The sequence below is a fragment of the Vanacampus margaritifer genome, chromosome 6 (assembly GCF_051991255.1).
Source record: "Vanacampus margaritifer isolate UIUO_Vmar chromosome 6, RoL_Vmar_1.0, whole genome shotgun sequence".
NCBI lineage: Eukaryota > Metazoa > Chordata > Actinopteri > Syngnathiformes > Syngnathidae > Vanacampus > Vanacampus margaritifer.
The window spans coordinates 6,433,321-6,450,737 of NC_135437.1; the positions used below are offsets into that span (position 1 = coordinate 6,433,321).

At 40.4% G+C, this 17,417-nt stretch overlaps 1 protein-coding gene across 1 annotated transcript; it reads right to left on the bottom strand.

Annotated features, from left to right (window-relative positions):
* Window positions 1-6,796: 6,796 nt before the first annotated feature.
* LOC144053138 (apelin receptor B-like) lies at window positions 6,797-7,837 on the bottom strand. Its single transcript, XM_077567250.1, has one exon. The coding sequence runs from the start codon at window positions 7,835-7,837 to the stop codon at window positions 6,797-6,799; it is 1,041 nt and encodes a 346-aa protein (XP_077423376.1).
* Window positions 7,838-17,417: the final 9,580 nt, after the last annotated feature.

Here is a 17,417-nt window from a genome sequence, read left to right on the forward strand (position 1 = left end):
ACACCACTGAAGCCCTGGGCCATCATTGATCTATCAGGAGCCACATCATCTGCTCACTGCACATGCATGGCAGAAATATCAGAGACATGTACACTGCTTTGCTCTTCAAGTTGGAGGCCATAATCAGTTGCAGGGAATGTTTGCAAGTCTTGGTGAATTTTTTTAAATTTAACTTTTTTTTTTTTTTTATGCTTGCAAGTTAACAGGTTTTGGTTGTGCACAAATAAAATTTAAAAAAAATAAAAACACCTGTGCAACTTGGTCATACACGACAGTTGGACAGTGATTTGTCAGGGCACAGCACACAGTGACAACCTTATCCAACAATGTGACCTCTTCTCCTTCACACGGTACAACCATGCTTATAGTAATAGTCCTATTTAAAATGTTATACTTGGCATATATTTCCAATCACCAAATCTTCATGGATTCTTAAATGTGCTATTTTCCTTTTTGCTTGTTTCCTCCACGTCTCTAGCTGCTAATTGACAGCGGCCTTTTGTGAATGCAGAAAGTTTAACTTGAGCGCACAATATGCCCACATACTCCGGTCAGCCAAGACTAGGTCCCCAGGCAACAACTTGTCAAGAAAACCACGATGATGATGTGTGTCCAAGATGTAGGGATGGGTCCCAGTCTGGGTCACTATCCATCATTTTATAAGCTGGCTCACCTGAAACACACATTAGGTTTGATTTAGAGAGAAAGTTCACACTGTATCACACTATGCTCCAACTACAATCCTTAATTTTATTTTTATAAAAATAGAGTATTTAGACTCTGGGTCTATTTAAGACAAAAAAAAAACTAACAAGAGAAGCAAAACATCACAGGCGCGCAAGAATGTAAGAGGCAGTCAAACCAGTGCTTCCACATGGCTGATTGATACCTGAGTATGGTTGTTTACATGTGTCTTTCAAATAATAAAGATAATAATTAATTTAAATTGTATCGCTACACCCATAGATGTCAGTGTTGCCTAGGAAGTGTGTTCAGTGACTGGATGTTAGTGTGGAGGAATGCAGAAATAAAAGCACTCTACGTGACTTTGGTGTGTTCAGTTAATTTGTAAGATTATTCAAAATTCCATTAAATGTTTTCCTTACCTTTATGAGAATGCCGAGAACAAACACGCATTAGGGAAAACGCTTTGCTGAAAGGGAGATCCTTTCTTCTCACTGCTGAAATCCCGGCCATCCGACGTGACATCTCTTTCTTATTTCCTCAGCCTGAGGTCCATGTGATCTTTTCCAAGAAAGAAACGTATACCTTCGTCCCCTGGTCTGCTGCTTCATGATTGGCAGCCTTTCACCCAACTGACACGTCGTGGCAGATTTAGGACTCAGACGCAGAGATAGGGGTTTGAGGCCAAGGCAGATATTTATTAAACAAAAAAAACTCCTCGTTTAGAGGGAAAAATAGAGATGGGACGTTTGACACTGAGACTCCGGAGCATGTGTCAGCCGAATGAGACAGACTGCTCGAAACAATGTATTAAAAGCCCCGATGAAACCTCAGTAATCACGTACTGATGACGTATGCGGCTTTATGTGCGCTAATGAGATACCGGAAATTACGTAACTGATTCAAACCTTTTGGCGCGGTGTCAGGCGCACAATTCCCTCATGTAGATATTTGCTTCACTCTATGTTCATCTGGAAAAGTTAGTTATTCGGTATGTTTCCAACAAAAGTACTCCCACAATGATGCATTTAAAGTTTCCAATTATGCATTATTTTTAAATCGTGTGTAGAAGATACAGGCTTGACCCAAGTATTTTCCACCGAGTTGCTATAAGCGCTTCTCCAAGACCCTCAGTCACATCTCCCAAAGACTGATGTTGAAATACTTGTCATCTGGCTTCACAGCGCACTTGTGTCATATCCAAATCATGTTTATAAAAATCGAATGAGTAACAGGACATCACATTGAACCATAGTACTGGTACAGTGTCAAAATATTGCAACACTTCCATGTGTACCTGATGATCATTAGACAGACACAAATGTAAGACTGAATGTACTGGTGTTATGTTGGAATATAAATCAATCAGGCGAATCACTTTGAAGATTATAGCTGCTATGACTCCAGCTGACCACCAGATGTCACCGGTACGATCTATCTTATGGGGCTTTGAAACTTCGACTCTTTTTCCAAATCAATCAGCCGAAAGCCTCAGAAGCTTCACAAGGCTTCATTTTCCCATCTCTAGGGAAAAACAAAGGCTATTAAATTTTTAACTAAAGGCGCTCCAAAAGGAAGGATGTCTAATCTACAAACAAAACATTATCACTCCTTAACTAAAACTATACTGTGGCTATACAAAGTTACAAACCAAAGTTCACACAAGAGACAGGACAACAAGGCTAAGGACTGTGACTGGCTTGAGTGGCTCTGACGAAAACACTTTGGCACAAGACAGGGGAGACGCAGACCATTTAACACATGAGGGTAATGAGAAACAGGTGGACACAATCAGGAATCAGGGTTGACACTGACACCACATGAGGAAGCGCTAGTGACCTGAAACGAAAGGAGTCAGAATTTTCAAAATAAAACATGAAGCCTTTTCTACAAAAAATGGTGACTTACCCACAATGCACCGCGACAGAGTAAACGTCACTTGGCAGAGACCAATTGTATGTGTGAGCTACTCGCTAAGCTATTTAACTTTAAGCGTAGTTATGCTAGATTGAGCTAATGAGCAGATGTGTGGGTTTGTATCAGCACTAATTCATTTATTAGCCACTGATGGACGCCGTAACAGTCCACATTTTGTGTTTTGGATTAAACAGGAACTACATATTTTCTTGTTAACCAATTTTGCGAAAACTGAAACTGTTCTGTATGTGAATGTAATTGTGTAACTGTAGCCATAGGATTGTCATAGGCTCTATTAGAAGTGTTTTCATGCTCGGTCGATAGACGAGTCAGTAGATGATGACGCAAGACATGGTCGCACACCGCAAACGCTGTTTAAGTTGTTTGTTATTGTGCTTTGACAGGCTACAGTGGACAAGCTAGCACAAACGGTGTCAGAGTTACGGTAATCCAAAGTGCACCTAAACGCTCTGTGACAAAGCGAGATTTTTAGGTTACAGAATGAAGGATTATAATTAGCTTTTGGTATTTTTGGGGACAAATTGTGACCCGGGAGAAATTTTTATTTTTCCGGGACAAAATTTGTCCCGAAAACTAACTTTAGTCATAAATTCTGCACATGCGGCCATCTCTTCCTGTTTCGAGACCACGAGGCACATGAGGTAGGAAGCCTGGAGTCGCCTGAGTCCCCTGGACTGCTGGTTAGCAGTTAGCATCGCTCTAGTGTGCTCTAAAGCAGTGTTTCTCAACCCTGGTCCTCGGGGCCCACTATCCAGCCTGTTCTCCATGTCTCCCGACTCCAACGCAGGTGAAGATCGTTATCTGGCTTCTCCAGAGCTTGCTGATGAGCTGTCATTGGAATCAGCTGCGTGTCAAATAGGGAGACATTAAAAACAGGCTGGATAGTGGGCGCCGAGGACCAGGGTTGAGAAACACTGCTCTAAAGTGTTCAACGAAGTGAGAGGAGTGAGGTTGTGTGTATGTCTGCCTTGTGTCTTTGTTGTAAACACTGAACAGGCTTTTTCTTCTTCAGTCACAAAGTTTATTTTTTTTTAGCAATTCCATACAAAGCTCATGTGACGTAGAATCAATTTGTCTGGCTCCATAACCTGAAGTCACCTCCAAGAGTGTGTATTATTTTGGGGCTTAACAAAATAAAGGCATCACCATTCAGCAAGGCTTCACTTTAACACATTTTTCCAATAACAACAATGACACATCACATACATTTGTGAGGAGTGGGGATTATTTGGTTCAATTTACAAAATGGGCACGAGGCCACGAGTTGCCTCATTTTCTCAGCTTTCAATTTGTTGGAAGTACGAAGTACGTCATGAATGTCCAATATAAAGCACTGCAACCTAGTAGCTGAAAAATTCTATTCACATTTAGCTCAGAAGAATCATCCAACTCTGATCACTTATCCTCAATTACATTTTATCTACGCAACACTTTTCATATGCTACAAAGTGCTTTACAGAGACGAAATTAGGATGCACTCACACTAGGGGCATTTCTTCCGTACCGTACTGAAGCCTTGTTCCCCTCCGGCCCGCACTCACATTACTCTAAACAAACCAGGTCCAGGTGCCTCCGAGATATACGTCATCACGTTGATTCCTGCAAGAAGAAGACGCCATCATGAGGGACTGCACTTCATCATCTCACCATCGTGAGCCCTTTGCTGCTGCCATCTCTTTGCTAGGGACACTCTGGTTGTTGTATGGTCAACAGTTCAGGTCGCTCGCTATACACTTCGCACGTATGTACGTGACGTCATGGTTACGTTTCGCGCGGCGACTACTCTCAACGGCTATGCGCATGTGCGGCCAACCGTACCGTTCTCTGGCCCACCTCTCCCAATCGTGCTAAACTGGGGATCCGAACCGTACTCAGGCGCGGATCGATTGAGCTCACACTAACGGAGTGGAGTTTTAGTACAGTTGTGCTTGAAAGTTTACATTGGGTACCCTTGGGGTTTGTAAACTTATGAACACAACTGGAAATGTACAAAAAATAAATGTCGCTTAAAGACACAAAATGCTATGAATCGTGACCAAAATTAATCCAAATAGCTTTACTAGCTAACTACTCAAACGGCTTGTATTTCCATGTAATAATCATTTTTAAGCAATGGCGTCATTACCAGAGCTCAAGCCGTCAAAATTATGGCTCAGATCTAATTAGTAGTTTTAAAATTCTGATAGACATAGTGTTAAGGCAAAGAGCGCCCGCTGTTCGTTTTGAGTAGGTTAAGGGGCTTAGGGTTTTACATTACATCAATAGTGCGCTGGGCTGAAATCCCCCTGCACCGGAAGGTTGGGTGCCTTATGACATCAAATGCAAATGTGTGTAGGAATTTAATTCAACATGTCACATTCACTTTTTTAAACAATTTATTAAATTAAAATGACTTTCTCTTAAATCTTTGACTGCCAGATGTTTTCAGAAACGGGATGTCGCCAGTGCCAGCCGATTTAAGCATTTTGACTGATCTTTCAAGGTCCACAGAAAATGTTGTGTTTGGACTATGGAAACACACATACTACCAAATGAAAGATTGAACTCTCATCTTTCATCAGAAAAAAAAGTTTGTTTCTACCTTATTCCGTTCTTCAGTAATCAACAATAGAAAATGGTTAGTTTCACCGAAATGCTCTGTTTTGAAACAAAAAGCGGAGAAAAAGAGCTTTTTGGGAAACAATGTTATTTCATGCACTCTAGTGAATTCTACACTTCTTTTTGTCCATGAATGATGCCACAAACACCTAAATAGTGCTTTACTTCTGTAATACACCACCACCAACAATGAAAAAGTGTTTTTAGATTGCAAAATACGTTTATTTCCATTCAACAGTGTAACAATTTGACAAAACAATTTTGCAAACTATTTACAAATGTGTGCAACTGTGGTACTATTTACAATTATGTGGATGTTTCAAATACAGTTTTTCTTTTTGCAACACTGCCCTGCGTGCAAGGAGACGGAGCAGGATTTGCACAACGGAGTAATTTCATTTCGATTGTCCGTTTCGCGAGCAGACGTTACACTTTCTTGACGGCCTTTTTTTCCGGGGCAAGTAGCAGACTGTACCCACTCCTCCGATGAATATGCATTGGACTCGGGGCACTCTTCGTCGTCCGATTGAACGTCCGCCTGAGCGTGCTCGGTTGTGCTCCGCGTTTTCCGGTGTTAGCATCGCTAGCCGGTGAACCTTTATGACGTCGTCATAGCCGCCGCGTCAACGCTTGCAACTTCAGCGTCAACCTCAGGGTCACCATCATCATCATCATCGATGATGATCATCGTCGTCATCAATGTGCTCTTTAGCGTTGGTCGATGCCTTTCGTCTTTGAAAAAAATTCCCAAGTGTGAGCTGCTTGCAACCGGTCGCCATTGTTCGCTTCTTCAGCCATCTAGCTCCGCCTCACGTCTTCTACTGCCACGTCAATGCTTCCAACCTCGGAGTCACCATCATCATCATCATCGATGATGATCATCGTCGTCATCAATGTGCTCTTTAGCGTTGGTCGATGCTTTTCGTCTTTGAAAAAAACTGGTCGAGCGTGAGCTCCTTGCAACCGGTCGCCATGTTCTCTTCCCTTCCCTAGCCATTGTCCCCTCTAGCTCCGCCTCACGTCTTCTACTGACGCCTACCCAATCTTGTCATTGCTGCCATCTAGGGGCCAAAAATAGTCATTAGGCTAACTAGATCTGCTTGAAACTTTCACCACAGCTGGGCAAGGCTTTCCTCCACCCGTTTCCCCCCCCAAAAAAAAAATTGGAGAACGTCTTTTAACGTCCTTGGCGGCCCTCCGTAGGTTTTTACTAAACGTCATTTAACGTTTTTGGCAGTCAAAGAGTTAATATTAAAATTTCTGACCTGCACCTATACAAAACACTCAAATATTAATTTCATTAGTGCTTTAGAACAGTAATTTACCAGTTGATGGTGCTGTTGAAATGTGCTTTTCCCCATGTATTTTAACAGGAAATATGCTAATTCACCAATTTTAAATGAAAACATCCTGGATTTTATTTGATTAAAAAGGAAATTTAGTGTAAAGACCGGAAAACTAAAATGGAAAAATAATTTTACATAAACATGACTTGTCCCTGCATTCCACAAAGCTTACTTCACTTTTGGTCTAAACAGTCAGTCACCCACAGAGTTCCGAATCTGTAAGTAATCACCTAGAGTTGATTGAGTTCTCTAGTCACCTTGGTGGGTATCTGGCGGGACTTCTTGAGGTGAAGCAGACGCAGGCACTGCGACCTGAAATTCAGGTCTAAGAAGGCGTAGAGGAATGGATTGAGGCAGCTGTTGGCATAGGCCAGGCAGGTGGCGTACGGATAGGCCAGCATCAGGAAGCGCTGGAAAGCGCAGGTGAATGGAAACAGGCCCAAGTTTGAAAAGGCGATGGCACTTCTCAGAGTATGGATGGGGATCGAGCAGGTGGCGAAGACCACCACTAGCGAGATGATGATCTTAAAGAGTCGCCGCTTGCGTTGGTGCATCTTGCGGCGGATGTTGAAGTGGCTGAACAAGGTACAGACAATGAGCCCGTAGCACACCATCATGATCAGGAAGGGGAGCAGAAACGACAGGACTAACAATGACAAGCTTATCCCGGCGCTCCACAGGCCTTGCAGATGCTCGCTGCTCCCCGCTAGGCGGAAGTCCAAAGCACACATAGTGCGGTTGTTGAGGTGCCGGGTTGTCTGGAAAACGAGGAGGGGCAAAGCCAGAAGACCCGATAGCGTCCAGACGGCAGCGAGGGAGGCGTACATGCAGTTGCGGGTGCGCACCTGCAGGCTGGACAGCGGGTGCACTATGGCAATGTAGCGGTCACAGGTCATGCTGGTGAGGAGGAAGACGCTGGCATACATGTTGAAGACCACCACGTAGCTGCTGATCTTGCACAGGAACCATCCAAAGGGCCAGTGGTAGCCCAAGCTAGTGTAGACCGCCAACAAGGGCAGGAAGGACACAAAGGTCAGGTCGGCGAAGGCCAGGTTACCGATGTAGACTAGGGCTACCCGCAGCTTCCCCTGCGTCCGCCAAACTGTGAAAATGACTGCACCGTTGCCAAACAGGCTCAAGATGAAGATGAGCATGTAGAGCACCGGGAAGAGCGTTTTGTATGTCGCAGGCTCGGAGCGGATGCACGATCTGACGTCCTCCGTCTCCTTGTCGGAGAAGTAGTAATCGGGAGGGCTCTCTGTAGGCTCCATGCTTTTCTCTTTAAGGCTAGTGGCGGAGTGTATTGCTCATCTAATCTGTGGCCTCATAAGCAAGACAACCCTCTGTGCGGAGAACCCTCCCAGTAGCCCCCCGCCTCTTTTCACAACACCTCTTCCCACCAGTGGCGATTGGACCCATAAATAAAGAAAGTGATGAAATATGCACTGCTGTGTGTACAATTCATTATGCGCTAGAGTACCTTCATCTTTTGTTAAGAATCAGCTACTTATCACAGATCGACTTCCTTCTCATTCATCTCTGCAGTGCCACGGCACTTTTATTTATTTATTTACACAATATGACACTGCTTGAAGAGTGGGTTGTTCCAATGTGGACAGTTATTGGATAAATTCTGGGCTTTTTCCCGCCTCTCTGACGCTCAGACATTTGGCTACTACATGATTGGATGATCTGTCTGAGGTGTAAAAAAATAACCGTCCTATGTTCCATTTTTTCTGTTGTATATATATATATATATTAACTATGATTTCATGTTACTTCTGTTCATCTGTTGTTTCAGTGATCTGACACCAAAAAGTTAGTGACCTAACATTCCAGTGGCTTATTTAAAGCATTTCTATGGTCCCCAGGGGATTTTAACATCCTGAGAATGCACTTAAGCCACTATTAGGGCCATGTATAAACATATTTTCTTTAGAGGGGGTAATATTTAGAGAAAAAACTCACAAATTTACGAGAAATAAACTAACACATTTGCGACAGACATTATAAAGTGTCAATTATGCAAGAGATTTTTTTTTGTAAATTTACAAGAAATAAACTTGCAGATTTCAACAAACAAAATTCAGAAACTTGCAAGAAATACACATAGCGTACTTGGATGTTATCATTAAATTAGTTATCATTAAATATAAATAAAACTACATTTATAATATAAACTTGCTTCCTCGGGGAAATTGCTTACGACTGCAATTGTGCTTGTCATCTTCTGTTTCAAGTCTTGTTCAACTAGGCCCAGAACTCTTGGTCATACCCTATGAACTGGCAACCTCAGTTCTCCACAAAATGAACAACCACCACTGTGACTAAAGCCTGGCGCCATAAGTGCACGTATTTTTGGTGATTTTTTTTGTCTTATGAGACCTTGAGGCGAGTAAACAACTTAATGAATCCAGGGAAGGTCCTATTGCCAAGAGAGCCTTGAAGAGTTCAGTGAACAAAGCAACAAAATTGTGTATATGTGCACTCCCCTCCCAAAAAATATTGGAACTGTGAAGCTAATTCCTTTCTAAGGAATAAAGAAGTTTTTTTTTTTTATTAGACATCAACAGATGAATAAACAGAGGGGATCAACAATTCAGAATATTTCCAGCTGTTTACATCTGGATCAGATACGCAATTTGAATAGAACCTGACTATATCATTGTCATATATATAAGCAGCCACTCATCATTTTTTGTTGGATCTGTGAACATGTACGACAGTCTGACTAATCTTGGATCTGTTTTGTCTTCATTTGGGAAACAATTGCACTTTAACTTTTATTTTTCCTTTGTTTTCACTTGACGTTTTTCTGGTGGAATACAAAATAAATGTGTGTTAAGATACTGCATAATGGCTTGAAGTGAGTGAGAAAGAGCCACCCGCTAGACACCACCAAGACAGAAAAGTACACATATTGGTTTACAATATTTGACTTTCAGGTGAAATTAATGAAAAATGTAAAAAGTTCACGCTACAGTGATATCATATCATGAAAGTAGGACATTTAAGTAGAAGGATGCACTAGTGATTTCCTCATCCTAAACAATTCATTGAAACAAAAGTTAACAACAATGGTGGTTACACCACAACAAAAAAATGTCAACGTCTCAATAACTTGTCATGTGCCCTTGAGCTTCAATTGCAGACATTCCCTGATGATGCGACCTCGATGAGCTGGAGCATTGTCGTTTGTGAATTTTGCCGTTGAGCTCCTTGTTAGAGAACAGCAACTTGTGCAAAAAGTACTGAAACATTTAACAGTTGGACATTGTGCATTCAAAAGCTTAGAGAAGTTCACATTCATTTCACCTGTACAGGTTTAAATTCAAAACGTTTTTGGTCAATTCATCTAGGTGCAAAAGTAAGTGAACCCTGAGCTGTATTGCTTAAAACAAGCAGTCAAGTAGGATCAGGTAGGACAAATTGGTAGCTAAACTACGGTAACCAATGAAATGAGAGTTTTAGCAAAGAATTTGTGCATCACTGACTGAAACAGAGACAAAACCACGTCACTTTAGTCCTACCCATGTGAACCCATACAGGTCAGTCATGCTGAGAGGAAGAGAAATCTCAGGGGACCTCAGGAAGTGGATAGTGACAGCAACTTCTCTGTCTGGGGAAAGCTATGAAGTCATCTAAAAAAAAAATTGAGCTTCATCATTCCACTGTGAAGCAGATCGTCTACAACTAGAGAACACTGAAAATTACTACAATCCTGCCTAGAAGTGGACGACCTTCTAAAATATCAGCAAGAACCACAAGAAAAATGATAGTTCAGGTAAAAAGCCAACACATGGATCACATCAAGGGATTTGCAGACCTTTTTTTGCTGCATCGGGGACACATGTGGATGCTTCAACAATCAGAAGAAAAGTCCATCGACAAGGCTTTCATGGAAGGCTTAGTAAGTAGAAGCCTCTGCTTAAAAAAAAAAAATCAAAGCTGCCCATCTCAACTTTGCCAGCGAGTACCTGGACAAACCTGAAGCTTTTTGGAAGTCCCTTCTGTGGACAGATGAGTCCAAAATTAAGCTGTTTGGTCACAACTAAAACAGTCATGTTTGGTGAAAAGTCAACACTGCATACCAGCAAAAGAACCTTCACCCTACAGTGAGGCATGGGGTGAGAATGTTAAATTCTGGGCTGGCAGTTTTTCTTACCTCATTTGAAGTCATGTCTTCGTTTGTCAACTTTCGCTTTAAGATCGTGCATGTACTCGCACGCGCACCATGAACGAGCCTGACACAGATGCAGCAGTTGCGCTTTGGGCCAGAGGTGGCAGTCATGAGTAAAAAAGTGACAAACTTCACAAGGATCCTTCAAAGCAAAAAATGTCTGTTCAGAATCAATATATTATTGAGTTAAGACTGTGTATGATTTGTTTCAGTGATCTGACACCAAAAAAGTCAGTGACCTAACGTTCCAAAGGCTTATTTGAAGCATTTGTATGGTGCCCAGGAGAATTGAACATCCTGGGAACGCACTTTAAGCCAGTATCTCGCTGAGCAGCAAACGTTGCAAAGACGTTCACCAGACACGCAGACAGTTTTTATGCTCGCAAACCGTTTTCCTTCTCGCCATGCTATCAAATTTTTAACAGGTTCAAAATGTCTTTGTCCCTCGGGAAGTCCTGAGGTGGGTGCTCCGGAAGTACGGTCTACCGAGCCCCCTGATACGGACTGTTTGGACGCTTTCGGTGACAGAGTTTGGTCCGCATTGCTGGCAGTAAGTCGGATTCGATCCCAGTGGGTGTTGGACTCAGTCAAGGTTGCCCTTTTCACAGATTCTGTTATTATTATTTTGTCTTTTATCTTTTTAAGACACACCTTTTTAGTTTGGCAATTAAATGTTTTTTGTTTTACCCCTTTTATTTCTTTTGAGTTCCTTTTATCATTAGGTCTTTTAGCTTTGTTTTTGCCTTTTATTCTGTTTCATTTTAGTGTTTAACTGTTTTCTTCTAGCGTTTAACTGTTCTTATTTGGTTGTCACTTAGTTCTTAGCTCCAGTGTTTCCTCATAGGAAGGCCTCCGCACTGGGAGGAGTGGCTAGTCTTCTCTTGCGGCCGGACGGTTGTCCTGGGAGCCCCTTGGCCCCGAGGGACTGTGGCACGCTTCACTCTGTGTGGGGTGCGCCGCAGTCAATCTGGGCCGGGGGTCTGTGGGATGACATTAGCCACGTTTCCACCACAGGAGCTTTGGGGTAAATTTACGGGGCCAGCCCCATATGTGCACGTCTCCACTGCAGGAGCCTTCAGTTTGTCAACAACAATGGCGGATAGCCGTGTCGTAGTCGTTTTGTTCAACCTCCTTAGCTTGCTTATGCTTTTGCAGCAAAATATTTTGCTTGTGTTCGTCTTTTTCATGTTGTTTTGATACATGCAAAGTCATGTTTGTTCTGTAGATTGCAATAAAGTTAGAAAAAAAAAAGTGTTCGTCTTCTTCGCTGATTCTTCTTCTAAGCTTTCCGTTAACTCACTGTGGCTGCGCTACAGCGCCACTCCCGACTTCGCATATGCATTACAGCCGTTAAACGTCCTAAGCCTCTTCTTTTGGACACACGCAAGTCTTGAAATGTGTGTACAAGATTTGTTTGAGGAACGAAGTCGTCTTTGCTTCCGTCTGGGCGGGACTCCAATCAAGTTGCCAATGGACCTGATTAGTGGTAACTGGTCTTCCAGCTGTTGTGCAATTGACTTTTCCAGCCTCTTATTGCTACCTGTCCCAACTTTTTGGATATTTGTTGGCACCATGTAATTTACAATCAACATAGTTTTTCCTTAAAATGATACATTTTCTCAGTTTAAACTTTTGACCTGTCATCTATGTTCTATTCTGAACAAAATATGGCACTTCCACATAATTGCATTCAGTTTTTATTCACAATTTGTATAGTGTCCTAACTTTTTGGGAATTGGGTTTGTAGAGCAAGGCCTCCATATAGACCCTTTAGGCTATTGTGATATTACATCCCAAACTGAAATGTTGGGCGCGGTATGATTTGGGCCCAACGGAGTAGATTAATCAGCCTGCCGATAAAATCGGCCGATTATGTCCCTTCAAACATCGTCCAAAATCATCAATCATTTGATAGATCTTTCTGGAGTGAACTGTATCCATGTCAATTCTCTCATATGCCTATTAAGGTGCCATTTTTGTCAGTATGTATAATGTTTATAAGGCTTATAATATTGCTTGGAGTGCATTATTATTGTGCTGTTACCAGCATTATACAGGTACCTGCTAACTCAATTTGGGCGGTATGATGTCTTTCTCCATTATGGTATTTGATGCAAATACTTATTTTACACACTTGCCTGCTATCATCGACTGAGGAAAATTTAATTATTGTGATGATTATATATTATTGATTAGCACATTAATATGGTCTGTTTACTCCTGCTGAATATAGTACAACATAGAGCTTATACTTACTTGTGTGGAGTTGATTATATCGTCGGTCGTTTGTTTTCACAGAGTAGAGGAAGTGTTTGCATTGCCTGTAAAAAATACCCTTTTGCCTTCTTGTAATGACAACAGTCAGTGTTATTCATTCTCATACCCTTGGTCTGTTTGCTTACCAATTTATCTATTTATTTACTAATTGTAGCAATAAACCTAGAAAGGAGAGGCTGAAAAAGGAAAGAGCAAAGGAGCTGGCAGCCAAGGGAAGCAGCTCTCTGCTCTCTTGGATGAAAGCAAAGCCAAATGAAGATGTAAGGTCAGGGTCAAGGCCAGATACAGTCATGTTAACTGTTTAGCACCCTTTAAAGCTCCCATTTTAATATTGATTCAACATGTGTGCAGAATATATTTTTTTAATTCACACTTCAATAAGGTATTCCATATATGCAAAAGCGCTTGCCCCCCAAAATGTTTGTGCACGCCACTGGTTCCGCCCTCAAAGCGTTTGACAAGTATATCATTATTAATTCAGTTATTAATTTGGATTACGTTTGTTTAAAGCTTTGTTTGATTGCATTTGTAACATTTAATTTTTTTATGTAGTTTTGCAAATGAATGCTAAAGGATACATGAAATAACAATTGCAAAACAAAGAGAGAAAATCCAGAACAATAAAGAAAATGTAACACTTTGCTAATGAAAGATGATAATAATATATAACACTGGTCTGCACCCTAAAATAAGGATGTGGTACCATTCATGTTGCCCCATAATATGTTAGACGTGATATATATGATGATATACATTAGCTATGTTTTGTAAGTTACTTCCCTTCAACTGCTGTTTTAGTGATCTGACACCAAAAAGTCAGTGACATAACATTCCAATGGCTTATTTGAAGCATTTATTTGGTGCCCAGGAGATTTGATGATCCTGGGAATGTACTGAAAGCCAGTATCTCACTGAGCGGTGAAGGCTAGCGAGGGTGTGCGCATGTAGCAAGAGTTGTTTTGTTTTTGTTAGGGTTTTTTTCAAGATTGCGAAAACGTTGCCAACATGACACACACAAACGGGTCTTATGCTCGCAAACTGTTTTTCTTGTCACCATGCCATCAGATTTTTTAATAGATCACTAGGCAGCCTAATCCTATAAGGCCAAACGTATCATATGAAATACAAGACATTTTGAGCCCTCTATTTCATGAGTATAATATTTTTTGCCCCATTAAAACCTTGATGTATATGATCTGACACATGCATTGCACGGATAATTCGTTAGAGGGCAGTATCACCCAGCTGATGGCTTTTACAGCAAAGATAGTGGGAAATGTTCTTCCTGATTTTTGGAAATACTAATATGTGTGATATGTCTGTTTATTATTATTGTTGAATTATTGTCAGGTGTTTTTAATTGACGTGACCTACTTCTGGGAGCGTGGGCGAGGTTACATACCGGTGTTAATTCAATGAATGGCACAAATTGAGTTGCATGCAGGGGAAACGCAAAAGCTGTGTGTCATGTTTTTCCTCCGTCTATCTATGACGTGGCTGCGCCAACAATGTTCTTTTTGACAGTTATAAATGTACGAATTTAAAGCATTGTGACCAGATGTAATAAATATGACACAAATCAAAACTCATATTGTGATTGAAGTTGATTTAAATGTCCCATAGTATGAAAATGTACTTTAATGGGGTTTTCTATCAATAATATGCATCTCCGGCCTGTCTACAATCCAACCAGGTATGAAAAAAAGTCCATCCATGACTTCTTAAGCTTTCTCCTCCTTTCTAAAATGTGTGCTTCAAACGGGCAGATTAAACTTTCGTGATTTAGTGACGTCAAAAAGACAACCCAGCCTCCTTGGGTTAGTGGCACCACCTTTGCTAAAGCTTTGTCACGCCCACTGAAATTCGAGAAGCTGGCTGCTCCTTTATTTTTCTCCCCGTGCTCGCAAATGCTCCGTGGAGAGGGGAAACAATGATCAGGAAAATGTGGTTGCTTTCTTTGTCTCTAGTCTTTGAGAAGACAGTGGATTAGTTTTATTTTTGAAGGACGTGTACCGACATAATTTCTCAAAGGACTGTTGTGTCAGTGAAAGCCTGTTCAGAGCTGGATTTGCAACAAGTTTAAAACACGTGGGCGTTATTTTATTTTGATTAAATTCTTGTAATTTTTGCCAAAATCAGGCCTTTCCTTTGAAGTGTGATAACTTAGTCATTTATGAATATTTTTTTCACTTTCAACCGCTCAAAATGTTCACTGGCATCAGACCTATCTATACATTTATAGTTTAAATTTTTTTTTTTTTTAATGCCCTCTATGGACGATAATAGCAATATTATGCTAACAGCAAAATTAACTATGCTGTATATATATATATATGTAAAATAAAGGTCTAATTTGAATATTTCATATGACATATTTAGAGGCTTGAATAAGTCCATAAGTCATAACAATAGAATTTTTTCTGCATGCCCAGTTTTCACACAATGGCAGTTTTCCGAATAGCACAAAACTCTTGTAATTTTGCCAAAATCAGGCATTTCCTTTGAAGTGAGATAACTTAGTCATTTATGAATATTTTTTTCACTTTCAACCACTCAAAATGTTCAGTGGCATCAGATCTATCTATACATATATAGTTGTTTTTTTTTAATGCCCCCTATGGACAATAATAGCAGTATTATGCTAATAGCAAGACTAACTATGCTGTATAAATATATATAAAATAAAAGACTAATTTGAATATTTCATATGACTTAGTAAGAGGCTCAAACAAGTCCATAAGTCATAACAATAGAATTTTTTTATGCATGCCCAGTTTTTACACAATGGCATTTTTCTGAATAGCACAAAACTTGTAATTTTGCCAAAATCAGGCATTCCTTTGAAGTGAGATAACTTAGTCATTCATGAATATTTTTTTCACTTTCAACCGCTCAAAATGTTCAGTGGCATCAGACCTATCTATACATATATAGTTTTTTTTTTTTTAATGCCCCCTATGGACAATAATAGCGGTATTATGCTAATAGCAAGACTAACTATGCTGTATAAATATATATAAAATAAAAGACTAATTTGAATATTTCATATGACATAGTTAGAGGCTCAAACAAGTCCATAAGTCATAACAATAGAATTTTTTTATGCATGCATTTTGTATTAATTTATTAGCCTTTGGCGCCACCTAGTGGATTTTTGTGTTGACACTCTCAACACACAAATTCCTCTATTTTCATGTTTATGACTCGTCAAAGAAGCGATTGCATCAGTAATCACGTAAAATGCATTATAACACATCAGGTTTACAGCATATCAAAAACTGTGATTTATAATGGGAGTCAATGAGCCAAAATCGGGCATTATTACAAGAATTTCGTGTAAATCTCTCCCTCCTGTTTGGTAATAATTATAAATTACAGCATGGCGCCAATTTGAACTTCTACATTTTTTAACAATCCTGGTAAAATGTCAGGTCTCTAGTGTATTTTTTCAAATGCTTTTTCTTTGATGAAACACAGAAAAACATAAAAATGCCAGAAAATGGACAAATAACGCCCAGGGGTTAAACATAATGGATCGGTCTCAACAGTGTGACATTACGGCAAACGGGATAAATATTTTTGATTTAGCTTTCCTTCCTATCCTTTCTAATAAGAGATGTGCACCTTCTACCATATTACTGGTGGCAAATTGGAGACATTCACGGCAAAAATAATGTTTGTGGGAGATTTACTGGTTACGGCAAAATAACCATTGCCTAAACAATCACAAACTAACACTAGAAGATAGTCTCTGTAGTAACTTTATGCTACTTTTTCTTATGGTAAAACATTATGCCACTTATCCACATATTAAAATAGTTGTCAAATGTGTAAAAGACATGTCTGTATTTTTCTATTTTTCTGCTCCCATGGCCAGTCGTTTCCATTCACAACATTAGCACATGGCTACCATGACCGAAATCACTGCCCCTTCGAGAGAGAAGGGTATGGCCTAGGCGTGGCCTGGTGCAGCTATTTACATAAAAGTGACACAGGCTGTTTTGAACAGAGCGTTTTTTGGCTGATTTAGGGACAGCAAAAATATTAGATACAAAGTCAATTTTGACGAATGCATGTCACAGACATGTCTTTTACACATTTGAAAACTATTTTAGTATGTTGAAAAGTTAAATGACATGAGACCTTTGGGGGAAAAAAAGGTTTTGTTTGTTGTTACCAGACCCAGTGTGGAAACAAACATTCTGTATTAAGTTAATTTCTGTTCATATGTTTTACATGTGTTTCATTTCAAAGAAAAGTCAAAAAACAAGTACAAGGCACATTTTTGTACTCACTGTAACGTGTGGGGGGTTGGTTTACTGCAGAAACATGCATACTGTAAATGCGTATTTTGAGGAGCTGATGTATCAAAAAGAGTACCCTTCCCCCAAAAA

Coding starts and splice junctions, on each gene's coding strand:
- LOC144053138 (XM_077567250.1), bottom strand. CDS start 7,837: ATGGAGCCTACAGAGAGCCCTCCCGATTACTACTTCTCCGACAAGGAG.